Source organism: Rhododendron vialii, chromosome 11a (assembly GCF_030253575.1).
Source record: "Rhododendron vialii isolate Sample 1 chromosome 11a, ASM3025357v1".
Taxonomy (NCBI): Eukaryota; Viridiplantae; Streptophyta; class Magnoliopsida; order Ericales; family Ericaceae; genus Rhododendron; species Rhododendron vialii.
In genome coordinates this window covers 29,716,410-29,730,151 of record NC_080567.1, presented here as the reverse complement: position 1 = coordinate 29,730,151, position 13,742 = coordinate 29,716,410, and the positions used below count along the sequence as shown (strand labels likewise).

The window sequence follows — 13,742 nt, the reverse complement described above, 5'->3', positions numbered from 1 at the left end:
TAAAACGCCCCTGTTTCTGAGAGTTACCGTAAAGAGCAAAGTGGAACTTGTGTCCAAGTACAGGGTTTCGCGAAAACGCTCCTTTTGGAAGTGAAGCGTCAAAGTGAAGTTTGCTTTTTCAGAAGGTTTCCTGGGGCAATACTGAAGTACTTAGAAACCGCAGGGTAAAATTTGCGATATCGATAATTTATAGGAAAACCGTATCCGTAGGGCAATACTGAAGTACTTTAGTTACACCTATCCCCATCTATCTTTCCTCTCTCAACAGAGTCCCTTTGTTCCTCTCTATTGATCCGATCAATTTCTCCATGGAGGAACAAGTCCCCGAACCACCTCAGCCCCCGAAACATATGTATTCAGTGTGGGCGATACCACCGGAGGACGTAACAGAGCGGCTCAAGAAGCTGATGGCTGGGCTCCGATTGGAGTTCGATGGGCCCGAGTTCGAACCCCACGTCACCGTCGTCGGCGCTATTAGCCTGACGGAGGACGACGCCTTTGACAAGTTCCGAGCCGCTTGTCAGGGCGTCAGAGCCTACACCGCCACCGTGGAGAGAGTGGCCACTGGCACCTTCTTCTATCAGTGCATCTTTCTTCTCCTCCATCCAACGCCTCAGGTAATTATGAATCACATTGCTCTTGTTTGGTTGTCAGTTTTAGTTAATTTTTTGATATAAAACTTTTATATCAAAAAGAGTTGTATAGGCTTGCGTAATTTTTCTTCTTTTAGTCAATTTCTTTTTGACTGTATTGGGCATTTGGGCTTGTTCAATAGGATAGCTTATTTCAAATTTTGATTGATATGTATGCAATATGCATGGTAATTTTCGTGATACATTTTCTATGTATGTGTTCCTCTCTATCTGTGTGTAGTATGACCGTATGTTGTATTGGACTTGTTCAATCGGTTAGTTTGTTTTAAAATGTTTGCATCGACATTCTGGGCATGGTTTTGTTGCTATGTAGGGATTGGCCAACAACAATGTTTTCAAATCAAATCGGGACATGTATCGTGTATCGTTGTTCGTTTTTCCTCTACTTATGAATCGTATCGGGATACATATCATGTCTTGTAAAATGCGTCAACAAAAGATGATATACAGTTAAAAGTTAGCTATATAGAACTACATTGTAAAAATTTGTGGTATATATTAAAATATGTGTTTCATCTACATAAAATATTTTTTATAGAATGCAAAATTGTTGTTATGTAGGGATTGGCCACCAATTCTAGGAAATAATACCGCTATACCTAATTACAACGTAAAAATCTGTGGTAAAACTTTTATATCAAAAAGAGTTGTATTCCCTCTTTCTTCTGTTTTTTGTGTTTTGAAAATTTGAACTGATGGCAATGTAATGTAGGGAGGCGTGTCAAAAAAGAAGAACGCGCAACAAGGACAATCACGAATAAGTTTGAACTAGAGATAATCTCTCTACGAACAAACAATATTGAGAAAACTTCTCAAATTTTCATTAATCAATTCATAAACAAATCCTTAACCGTAAGGCTTACAACTTACTGTAATTTATAATGATGACCTAGAAATACTAAAAATAAAATAAAATAAAGGAAAGCTAAAAATCGAAATCTTCGAGAACAAGAAAATAATAAAAAGGAAATATAATCAACCTAAATAAGAAAACATAATATCCTAGGCAATTTATGCTAAAACGGATTGATTCCTACTAAAATACTGAATTCAAAATAATAAACTAAAATTCTAATATTTTTAGATTAATTAAAATGGTGGCCTGCATCACAATGGCCCCTCAGTTTTAATTCCTATCGTGTTCCAAGAATGTAAAGATAGATTTATGTTTTTGTGTGTGCGAGTGTGCGGGTTATGGTGGGTGCGGGCCGAGGATAGGGTGGGAAGGAAGCTGTCTTAGATGGATACCGGCATTTTTTTTTAAGGTAAAGATTATTTTCTGCAATAATTGAAGAACATGAAAATGAGGGTGAACGATGAGCTTCATCAAATGGGTTCAGAATTTAAACTTTTATCAATTTCAAGCATGGAAAAATTGATGGGTGAATAGCTGCTGAAGTCTAAGATGAATTTGCGTATTGGTTCTATTATAAATTTTAGAAATTATTGGTTTCAAGAAGGGAAAACACAACATGTGGATGAACAATGGTCATGATCCGCAAATGTATCTGGCCGGGTATGCAAAGATTAGGGGTTAACTTGCCCCAGGTTTTAGATGAATACAGTTTCTTCTTTTAAGTAACGAGTGTATTCAAGGCTTCACCACAGCTAATCTCTCGGCACATGCCGTCTCACGGCTCAACTTGCCCCTAGAATAGTCTTTTGGGTTTTTTGATGAACACTTGCATATTTGTTTGGGTCATACTGTATACTGCCATTTTATTTGCGGTTGTGAATAAACTTTGGTGCAAGAAAGGGAGAATGCAGAATTACCTCATATTAGGTTTCTAGCATGTTAAAAATGATGTGAGAGCAGGAAGGAACCCCCAAACCCAATTTGGCAGCCACGCCCTTGTGTTTGGTTAGAGCCTAGGAGAGCAAAGCAAATAAAGTTTGGAAATCGATGGAACTAGGCAAGGAGATGATAAAAGAAAGGAAAAGGCTGAGCTCATATTGGGTAAAGTGGCGTATTAGCAGTATAGAAGGGGTTTCCAGTTTCTTAGGCATTCCTACAAAATTAGTGTGACAAGCCAGTGAGGCCCTACCGTCGAGGCACAAGCATCATCGAATTGGTTATTTGGGAATGAGTTAGACTAAAAAGGAAGTTGGTTAGTCAATTGTCGGTTGTTCTTGTTGCTAAGGCATCATATTTGTCTTTGTTAAACTTTTTCTAAAACGATGGAGGGTAGGCATTAATTTAGATAATTTTTCACTTTATTCTCATTTTGTTATATGTTAGCAAGCACTTGTATCCCAGTATGCTGAACAGGATTTGGTGTCATGGATTTTTTATTTCAGGTATTGGAGGCTAGTTCACACTGCACCAGGCATTTTGGTTACAAGAGCTCGACCCGTAAGACAACTCAAGTCTCTGAAACTTTGTTGATTAAGTCATGTGATTTAGTTTTTTCAAATGCAGATATAATCAAGAAATGGTAGAAGCACTTTCTCTTGCTTCATAGGAAGAAGCATTTTCTATTTCTATTGAACTAGTTTCTAATTCCCACAGCTCATTGAATGTTTGGATGCATTGTAAGAGGTTTGTCTATGCTTGCATAGCAATATAACGTAGTTCATGTCTCTTCAAAAACCTGGGCACTTTGTCATCAATTAATATATATTAAGGAAATGCGTAATATGGCCAACACTTGATAGAATTTGCCTGAAAAAGCTTAATACTAATAAGTTTAATGTTTGCTAGTATCTACGAGATGGAAACCTAAGTTTATAGGTTAAGATTCTCTTAACATTCTTGCACCTGTTGGCAAAGCGATTGGTAACAGTTGGAGATAAAATGTGTAAGAGTACATTATAAAATACTTCAACATCCATAGCAGTCGGAGAGTAATATCTAGATTTGGCTTCCGTGTGGCATGTATTTCCCTTAGTTGAACTTGATCCCATAAAAATTAACAACTAATACATCTTTCAGATGCAAGGTAATAACAGATCATATCCTTGTAGAGTGAATGCTTATTACAGGTTCATTCTGAATCAAGGGCAGTTTGTCATCAATTACTATCTACTGTGGAAACGCTTATTTTTACCGCGACTTAATTGACTAGCTGACAAAGCTTAAAACAAATGTTGTTTGCAATAACTTGAAGGCTGAAGCTTAATGTTGCTAGTATCTACAAAATTATAAACGCTAGTTTATTGGGTTAAGATCTCTTAATATTCTGAGTCTCGAACCACTTTTGTTGGTAATGCTATTTGGAAGAATGCATTATGGAACAGTTCAATATTCAGAGAAAAAAAACAACCGGAGTTTGCTGCAGTGTGACTTTTATTTTCCTTAGTTTAACCTGATATTTACCATATGTCCAACATCTATGGAACAAAGAATGCTGATTTATGTCCTTATCCGTTTGATTCGAAGATGGGTTTTGCTAATTAATACGTGCCGTATAACTCTTGCAGCTTATATGCCACATCTGAGTATCCTTTATGGGGATTTATCCAATGAGGAGAAAAAGAAAGCTCAAGAGAAAACCAACATCCTTGATGAAAGCATCAACAACCTCAGCTTCCAGATAAGCAGCCTTGCTTTGTACGAAACAGACACTGAAGACATGACTCTGAAATCCTGGAAGAAGATAGCTGAATTCAATCTCGACACTAATTAGGTACAGAAATACTTCCACGTTTGTAAAAAGACTTGTTATTTGCTCCTCTTTGACTGACTGAAAGTGAATGCAAAACTTGTCGAGTCCTTTTACTTTGGCACTCTTGTAACTTGAGTTTGTGAAATTCTAGCTAAGGTTGTCATAACAGGATAGGTATTCTGCATTGTTTTTTATTTTACGTATCGGATACATATCGAGTACCATAAGGTACGTTAGCAAGTCGAAATATAAGTAACAAAAATTGTTATACCGGTATGCTATGATGCACGGACACGGCCACGGACACAGACACGGGCACAGGGACGTGCGAATTCTTAAAAAATGGGGACACAGACACGGCAGAGGACACGCCACGTGTATGTTTATTTGTTTACTTATTTATTTATATATTTAAGTAACAACAGTTTGACCCCAAAAATTTTGTAAAAAAATACAGTTTGACCCCAGAAATTTTATAAAAAAATTACACTTTGACCCCCGCCGTGTCCCTGTCAGTGTCCCCAGCCGTGTCCCCCTCATATATTTAAAGTAAATTATTGGACACGCCACGTGGCATGTCGGACACGTGTCCCCGTATTCGGAGACTCTGGACACTGCGACACTTCAACCTCTAGTGGTGTCGGTGCTTCATAGCCGGTATGACATAAAATCTATTACTCATATTGAGTACAAACTTAAATGATAAAAATTTTGTTCTTCAACCATATGATGCATTCTGGTAATAAAAAATTGGAATATCGCATCATGGATTGGGCAAAAATATTTGCTTCAAACATAAGATAGGTTTAGACATTGTTATTGGTTTACCTCTATATGACCCATATCTTAGGGTACATATCGCATCAAATTAGTAGCGTAAGATTTATTCAGACATTAGTTATGTTACAGGTTTGCACAATTTTACCTCTAGACATATCACTAATTGTAAGATATGTAGTATGCATTGTAAGACTTTTTTTCATGAGAAAAAGATTTATTAACTTGGCTAGATATTACAATATGCTAATTTTTTTGATCGGCAAACATATTTGCATTAAGAAGAGGGAGAAACATTAGACCCAAGGATTACACATAGCTTGGCTGGGATCAAAGAAACACAGTTCTGAGGTAGTGTTCCAGAAGAAAAAGACGCTACCCAATGGGCAGCTCAGTTTGCTCTCTGTAGGGATCCATGCACGAACTAAATAAAGTTCAGAAATGAGATATAATATCTTGAATAATATGTGAACACTCCCAGGGGTAGCAATACCGGGACACTCAACGAGATTGGAAGCTTGCTGTCTTGCTGTTGCTTTCTATCTCCACTGATCTCAAACCCAGAGCAATGGCCATCAGACAAGCTGCTCTAGGAGCCAACTGCTTTGCAAACAAAAGTTGAAGAGTGAACGACCTTGATCGTTTTTCCATTTAGAACTTTCGCCTGTGTGGTTTCGTAGAATAACTGCTGAAAAATCATAGCCGAGCTCCTTCCACTACACATCACAGTTCAATTTAATGGCTCACTGGGCTGGGGCCTTCCATCTGGGTTTACACAGAGGGGGCTGCAGCTCTGCTAAAAGGGTCTGAGACTGAAACTGATGATGCCAGCTTTAGTTCTTCCCGTGCTTGTTCCATCTTCAAGGCAATTGACTTAGCTATGATAGGAGCCCCTTGGAAGTTTGGAACACTCCTTTTCCCCTCCAAAGACTCCATCCCACCATGGCAATACTGTCAAGAAAATCTGTTGAAGTAGTCTGCCACTGCCTGTAATCCGTAACATCATTCATCTATCGAACAATAGAGTTAGAGTCTCACATAGAAACCTTTATAACTTACAGAGATCCCACACCATCTTGGTTTTCTTGCAGTGGATGTGCATAGAGGGCTCTCTGGGGATCGAGCACAATAAGCTAATAGGTAGAACGGAAAATTCATTTTTGTTATGGTAGTATTCCAAACTAAGTTGGTGCATATGGCCCGAATAATCTCACGAACTTGCCAATCCTCAAATGGAGTTGGTAAGATATCAACTAAAAAAACACCTAAATATGCCACCCGATGGTCCTCCATTGATTGTTGACACCTAATTAAAATACCAATCTTCATATGAACAAGCCCTATATGGTCATCCCTTTTGTCGCATTTCTCCCCATTTTCTAATTTTCTAGGCTATAACCTCCTCGACTTGATTGCGACAGGCGTCTAACTTCGCTTCACCAATCTTACCAACAGCTCAGGATCTGCACCTTCATAATCAATGCTCAGACGTTTTACGACATTGCCCCCTACTTCTATTGAAACCAATTTATTCAAATTCTGAATATTTCTAGATGAAATTGAGGACTCAACAACCATTCGAATAATTATTTTTTTGAGAGGTCTTACCAACAAGGATCATTTCTTCATAACTTTAGAGCTATCTTACTTACTTCTTTGCTTTTTTGATCTTATAAGATTTAGACAACACTGCTTATAGCCATCCTTGTAGGTTTTTGCCATGTTTGATCCTAATTCCTGGCTTCAATTTCAGATGCAGAGGGTTTTTGGTTTTGCATATTAATTAGGTGATGATTTCCATTGGAAAGGATTCTTTTTATTCTTAAATCTTCTTATTTCCTGATGGCCAAGATGCTCATTCGGATTAGTGTCCTATTAATCTTATAGCTCTGGAAGCTACATGCTGCTTTCCACTTTCAGCCTAGTTTCCCTCCTACCAATTGTTGTTATAATAAGGATGAATTATGTTTTGGATGTTTTTGTAGCTAATGCTTACGGATTTCTACTGATGTTTCATGTGTTGGTTGGATAATTATTATGGGTTTTGGTATGTGAATCAAATTACGTAAATAGAAATGAAGGATAAATCCTATCATGCAACATTGGTGGTGAAATAAACAGCATTATATATAATCGATGATGTATGAGATCTTCCTGTTTTATGTTACTGGTATAATAGTTTCGTCTTTAGCGGTTAGAATTGACTTTTCAAACAAGGCAAGTGGGTCTTACTAAGCCAAAAAATTCTTAAAGTTTTTTTTGGGCGTAGTGTCCGGATCTGTCCGGTCTAATACTAATTATTAATATGGAATATGGAGTTTAAGATAATATAAGCACCACAAGTGCTACGCAGTATCTAGATCCTCCAGATTCATTCAACACTACATATTATAATATACTCTAGAGTACAAGATGATATAAGGGCCACAAGTTTCACGTAGTGTCAAGATTCTTCCATGACTACATATTAATATGGACTTCAAGATAATACAAGGGCAGGAAAACTGACTTAACCCCTAAAGAAATTCATCATACGTGTGTCGTCTCCGGACATGAATGCTTTGTTTGGATTGCTTTTTGAAAAAAAAAATCTCAACTCAAAAAACACTCATTACCTCTACTTCTAATCATTACTCACCCCTATTTCTATTCATTATTTTCATTTCTCTAATTATCTCTCTCCAATCATTACCCTCATTTCTCTCTCTACTCATAACCCTATAAAATTTCTCAAAAACTCATCTAAACACAACACACATAATTTTTAATTTGCCGACCCCTCAGAAGTTTGAATCTTTTCTGAGTGCTTCTTGGCCCCTGTATGTCACGTCCCAACCCTTTTCCATATATGAGGTTTGGGTCTTCCCTAAAAAGTTTGTCCATAACTTAAAGACTTTAGACAAGTTGTTTTTGCTAAATGAACTTTTAGTTGATGTATGTATAGAAAATAACTTGCCTCGAAATCCATGTTTTGTGGGCTTTTAGCCTGTTTATTTTGTTTAGACAATATGAGCTCTAGATTAGTCTTTTGTGTTCTGATTTCGGTTGGCGGATCATCTTTGGGGTTTCTCGGTCGCCGAAGAGCGGTCTTGGTACGATCCATTTCCGTTTGGTATGGCTCCGTTCCCTCATCTTCTCCATCTCAGATCTGTTTTTTTTGACCCCCCTTTCCTTAGTTGTTTTGCTCCCGGTTACTTGGCCATTAGTCAGCCCGCTTGTTTCCGATTAGAGGTGCTGCTGGGTCCTCTGACTTTGGCTTAACGGCTAGGGTCCGTTTGGGTTCGGATGGAGCGGTTGGCATTGGTTCCCACTGTGGCCATCGTTGGGCGGCCCGGTTCTCGCCTAACGGCTTGGTGTAGCTTCCGCGGCAGTTTGGCGTTCGTTCCCGCCGTGGCTGTCGTTGGCCGGCCCTGTTCTTGCATAACAGCTTGGTTCAGCTTCCGCAGCAGTTTGGGTTTGCTGGTTTCGATTTTCCTTACTGTGGGTGACCGTGGTGGCTTGGTAGATGTCAGTGGTGAAATCTAGCGGTGGTGGTTGTGCTGTCTGTGGCAGGAGGAGACGGCTCTTAGGTTAGGTTTAGAGTTTTTTTTTGCGTTGGGCTTTCATTTAGGGATGGCAATCGGGGCGTTCGGGGCGGATATGGGGAATTTTGTACCCGATCCCCGAAACCAAACCCTTACCCATATCTGCCCCGATACCCGAACAGGTAGAGCAAGAAGAATCCATAACCGAACAATTCAGGGTTCGGGTAATCCCCGAACCGATTGGTTACCCGAACCAGACTTTTTTTTTAAAAAAATCAAAAAAAGGTAATCGTTTTGGGGTGGGTTTGTAACTGAGAGAGAGAGAGAGAGGGAGAGAGAGAGAGATAGATGTAAGCAGACCTGGTGGGCGACGAGGGCGATGCAACGATGATCAGTCTACTCTAAACCCCTTTGACCGCTCACACGGCGGTGACGCATCAGGTTTGGAAGCTTCCCATAGTACCATGCGGTGGACGATCGAAGTGAATCGCAGAGAGAGAATGAGGGATTGGATGTTAGATACAGAGGGATTAGGGATAGAGAGAGGCATGACAGAGGGATTAGGGATACACACACTCCGAATCCCTTGAGGGATCCCAGACGGTTGTTTGGAGCTGTCCTTTGTTCTCAGCCCTTGGATTTAATCCAACGGCCACGGAAAGAAAAGGCATAAAAGACGCACAAATTACACTTTCCCCCCTCTTCGGTTCATTTCACACTTGCCCCCTTCGAATGTTATTCACACGGACGCTTAGAGAGAGAGAGAGAGAGAACCAGAGAAGAAAAGAAGAAAGCGGATGAACGAAGAAGAGAAGAAGAAGAAGAACGACGACGACGACGAATGAAGGACACAAGAATGACTAAAGGTCTCTCACTCTCTCTGGTTTGATTTTTATAATCTCTCTCTCTCTCTCTCTCTCTCTCTCTCTCTCTCTCTCTCTCTCTCTCTCGCGTTCCGTACGAGAACTAGAAACCCTAACCCTTGTGTTCGAACACAGGAGAACGAAGAACGAAATTAACAGACGACGAAGGGCTGGACAATCAATCCAGTAGAAGAAGTACGAACCACACCACCAAGGTTTCTCTTTCCCGATTATTAGGGGGGTTTTTTTTCCCGAACCAGTTTAGGGCTCTCTTTTTTTGTTCTAACCCTTGATTCACTGTTGTTGATATTCCTCTCTCGATCTGCTTCGAACCAGAGAGAAGGCCAAATTAGGGCAAAAACGGTTCTCGATCTGGTGGATAATTACAAACTATTTTCAGCTTTAGTTCATAACTTTTTTTTCTTATTTGGAATGGTAATAGCACATTTTCCCAAAAAAAAAAAACTTAAGTAAGACGACTACTATAAAAACGGTTCTCGATCTGGTTGTCAATACATGTAGAACTTTTTGAATTTTTTGATTTTCTTAGCTCTTTGCATTTTATTAAATTTGTGCTATAAAGGTCAAGTTTTTCCAAAGCCATGGATTCATGTTATTTCATATTAGTACATATTAGTTTCTTGTTATTTCATATTACTCTTGTTAGTATGAATCTTAGTCACAACTCAAAAGACCCACAACCTCTTTCTTTTTTTCCTTATAGGAATCCAACCAAATCGGAGGTTTTACGAGACATGCGTGGTCGTGGAGGAGGACGACAAATCGGGGAACCGTCAACTCTATCAAATAGTCGTGTGTCGACTTTGATGGAAACAGGATCATAGACTGTCCAGGGATCCCAATGGGGAAGGGGGAGTGTGTTGTGTCTATCAAGTTTTCTCCATTCTAAAGACTATGTAGGAGTAGTAGCAAATAACACCACCAGATGGTTTGCAAAATAGTTACAGGTTGTGCCAAGTGATTCTCTGCATTGTGTGTAAAACTTATAAGAGCTTTCCTTTTGTAGATTAAGGGACCAACTGATTCTCTGCATTGTGTGTAACGGGCTAGACTTATGGCCAGTTGTGCTATGTTGTTCTTGTTTCAGTTAATATTTGCTAGTTAGTTAATATTTGCTAGTTTGATGCTTGTAATTGGCTTTTCGACATCCCTTTAATTGAAATTTTGTTCAGTTCTGTAACTTTGTGTACTTAACACTTCTAGAAGCACAACCACTGCCATTTCTGTTTTACGGTTGGGTGTTGTACGCATCTTTTGGAGACTTGATTTCTGGGTGTTGCAAAACTGTTGGCTTTTCTGGAAAACAGGGGAGGAGAGAAAGCGTTCTCTGGATTTATGTAGGAGAGATAGACACTGTGTGCTTGGCTCCGTTTGGTAAAACATGCATGCCCCCACATTTCAATTATGTATGTGTGCAAGACTAAGTAGCATTAAGTAAGAATCATAGCATTTTCCACGTACAACGGTTTTACACCAACACCACCTACAAACTTTGATAGGGCACTTTCAGTTTGATATGGCACTTTCAATCTGGCAAACAAAGTTCATTGCAGCACCTTTCTAAGAGAGTACCAAATAGAATGGATGATTTGTGCAAAAAATGGAAATAGCATATAAATCATTCTGTTTGGAATCAACTGTCTTCGACATAATCTATATTCAATTTCAAGCCTAAATAAACTGCAAATGTTACAACTGAGACCTTATTGCAAGAACAATATGTTTCCTTTGTTCACAAACTTGAAACCCCTCAAACAAATGGCAAAGCCCATAATTAACATAACAATCAACAAAAGCTGGAGCTTTAACACTTTGGCTTCAGACAATGTTAAGGACTTCACCAACTCTTCATTTCTTTTCAATAACTCTCGAAGTTTTTTGGCCACACTCTCATTTGGGCTCATCAATTCCTCAATTCATCACCATTGTTTCATTTTTCCTTAGAAGCTCTTCATTTTCAGCTTGCAATTTGACCAATTTTCTTGACATATGCCTTCCATAATCCATTCATCTAGCACAAGTAGGGGGTCATACCATGTAAAAAAGGAACAACCATTCGGCTTCTACATTAATCAATCAAAAACCAAAAATTAGGTATACATTTCACTGGAACCAAACTCAGAGAGTGAAAATTAGCAACTGTACATTCAAGCACTTATTGTAGACATTATCTTAGCACAAGGAAAATAATTACAACGCAATGAGAACCATAAAGTAGCATATTTAGTCATGTGGGTTGACTTTTTGTCTCTCCAACAATGCTCTAAGAAAAATAATTGAACTAGAATTTAGAAGAAAATAAGAAATAAAAAATAAAAAATAAGCCAAGCATGATGTTTGTATGCCCTGGCAGACCACTAGAAGAAGAGTGACTTGTTCAATTTTGGTTCTCCCATCAGCACAAATCCTTCAAGTGTTAAATTTACAAGTTCCATTTTCAATTTGAAGGTGTAAGACATCACTCCCCCTGAGCATCTATTCCAATTAACATCACAAATTCATACCGACTGCGAAGCTCTAATTCAGGCTACATATAGGTCTTCTCAACTTTTTGTAAGATAGACATCGTTGCATTTGTGCTTGTTTTTTCTGGAGTAGTATAGATTTGACTGCTTTACTCTGTAGCTGAAGGTTGAATCTTATTCGCTAGGAAAATTTTCCAGTAATTTCAGATTAAAACAAGTCTTGAATAGTTGGTGAAACTTTGTAGGTATTTTTGAGGCAAATTTTATTGAAGACATCCATTATCCAAATATATGTTCCCTCTTCTTGATCTTGATGCTAACGGTTATAGGAAGTTGAATTAATTCATGAATTTTACATGATATTTCCAAATATATCTATTAATTCGTGAAGTGGCATTAAGATATTCTTGGAATTACGTTGTCACATTATTCTGCTTTTCATATTCAGGTTTGAATGTAACTGTGGATGCTTTTCATATTCTGTTTCTCTCTCAGGTTATATCTGCTGCTTATCGTCCACCTCGTCTTATCTTTTTCCACTTGATAACAGCTTCTACGGAGGGGCAGAGGACTGCTAAAGGCAATGGAATTGATTGGGTCTTAAGTGTATTGGTTAGGATTATTAGGAAATGGAATCGATTCATGGGTTTAATAAAACTATAACAAGATGAGTAATGAGTGCTATCTATGTCCATCATAGTTCGGCTAATGTGTTTTTTTTTTTCTTGTTAAGTGCTTCCTTGTGTTTGTAGATATGCCTCAACGAACTATATTAGTATATTGTTGATTTCATAGTTCCCTGTTAATGAAGTTCTAATTGGCTGATTTATATGAATTCGAATGAAGTCAACTTGGGTGGTTTTCTAATTAGCTTGGGCGATTCATAGTTCCCTGTATAATGTATTTTATAAGCTCTCATTAGAACAACTAATGGTGGCATATTATTGTTTACTCGGCACCTCCGAAATCCATCTTCCAAACCATTCCTCAAAAGACATTGGTATTCCCACATCAAAATTAAATCCCAAATATGAAGCTGTCCACAACTATTTCACACATGTCGATTACGGACACACAACACTCTACAAACATGTGTCCGTGTCCTAATTATACCGTATTTGTGTCCATGCTTCTTATGTAGTCACCATATCAGTAACAACAGAACAGAAACAACATCAGCTTTTGGAAATGGTATTCTGGGAATCCCGAGCTTGGTAATTACTTCCACTTAAAAAAAGAGAGGGCAGGTTTAAACTTATATATGGCTCGAATAGCAACTCCATTTGCAAATTTTCTCAAGGGAGTTAGAACACCAAACAGAGAAGGAACAAATTAAGGAAAGCAAGTTGAAACAAAATCCATGCCTAAATAGAAATGAACAGGGTAAATTAGATAATTAAAACATAGGTTTTTCCCTTGCCAACAAATTTAACCATGAATTCCAATTTTTTTTTATTTTTAACCTTGAACTTACAACGGCACTAACAACTCAGAAATGATCAACAAAATTCTTCAGTATATGAACCGGTTACTCTGGACCTTGGAAAGTGCAATTTGGCCAAAAAATCCACATCAAAATATAACAACACTAACAACCAAGCTTTTAATCTTTGCTTCTCTACTCTTGGTTGTGGTACAAAGGATTGCGATCTTCCTTTTGTTAAAGCATCCTACTCAATACCTTTTTATTTGTCATAGGAAACGATAAAAGGTCAGACATTAACCAGAAGAGAAGACAAGATTCTCGTTAAACTTCACCTGGCTTATTAACATGAATTTTCAAGGCAAAAATGAAAAAGGTCACAGATAAGAAACCTTCAGCAAACAATATATA

The 13,742-nt window shown here is 38.3% G+C and overlaps 1 protein-coding gene across 6 annotated transcripts; it reads left to right on the top strand.

Moving 5' to 3' along the window:
* The first annotated feature begins 221 nt into the window (after nt 1-221).
* LOC131306399 (cyclic phosphodiesterase-like) lies at nt 222-10,623 on the top strand. Of its 6 annotated transcripts, XM_058332613.1 has the most exons (5): nt 222-617; nt 2,952-3,006; nt 4,074-4,279; nt 6,789-6,822; nt 6,923-9,358. In XM_058332613.1, exons 1-3 carry the CDS (start codon nt 309-311, stop codon nt 4,277-4,279), a joined length of 570 nt encoding a protein of 189 aa, XP_058188596.1. In that variant the 5' UTR covers nt 222-308; the 3' UTR covers nt 6,789-6,822; nt 6,923-9,358. The 6 variants fall into 6 exon arrangements, with proteins under 6 accessions (XP_058188596.1, XP_058188591.1, XP_058188597.1 ...); XM_058332608.1 differs by lacking the exons at nt 6,789-6,822; nt 6,923-9,358 and adding an exon at nt 10,147-10,623; XM_058332614.1 differs by having other exon boundaries at nt 6,795-9,358.
* The last annotated feature ends 3,119 nt before the right edge of the window (nt 10,624-13,742 follow it).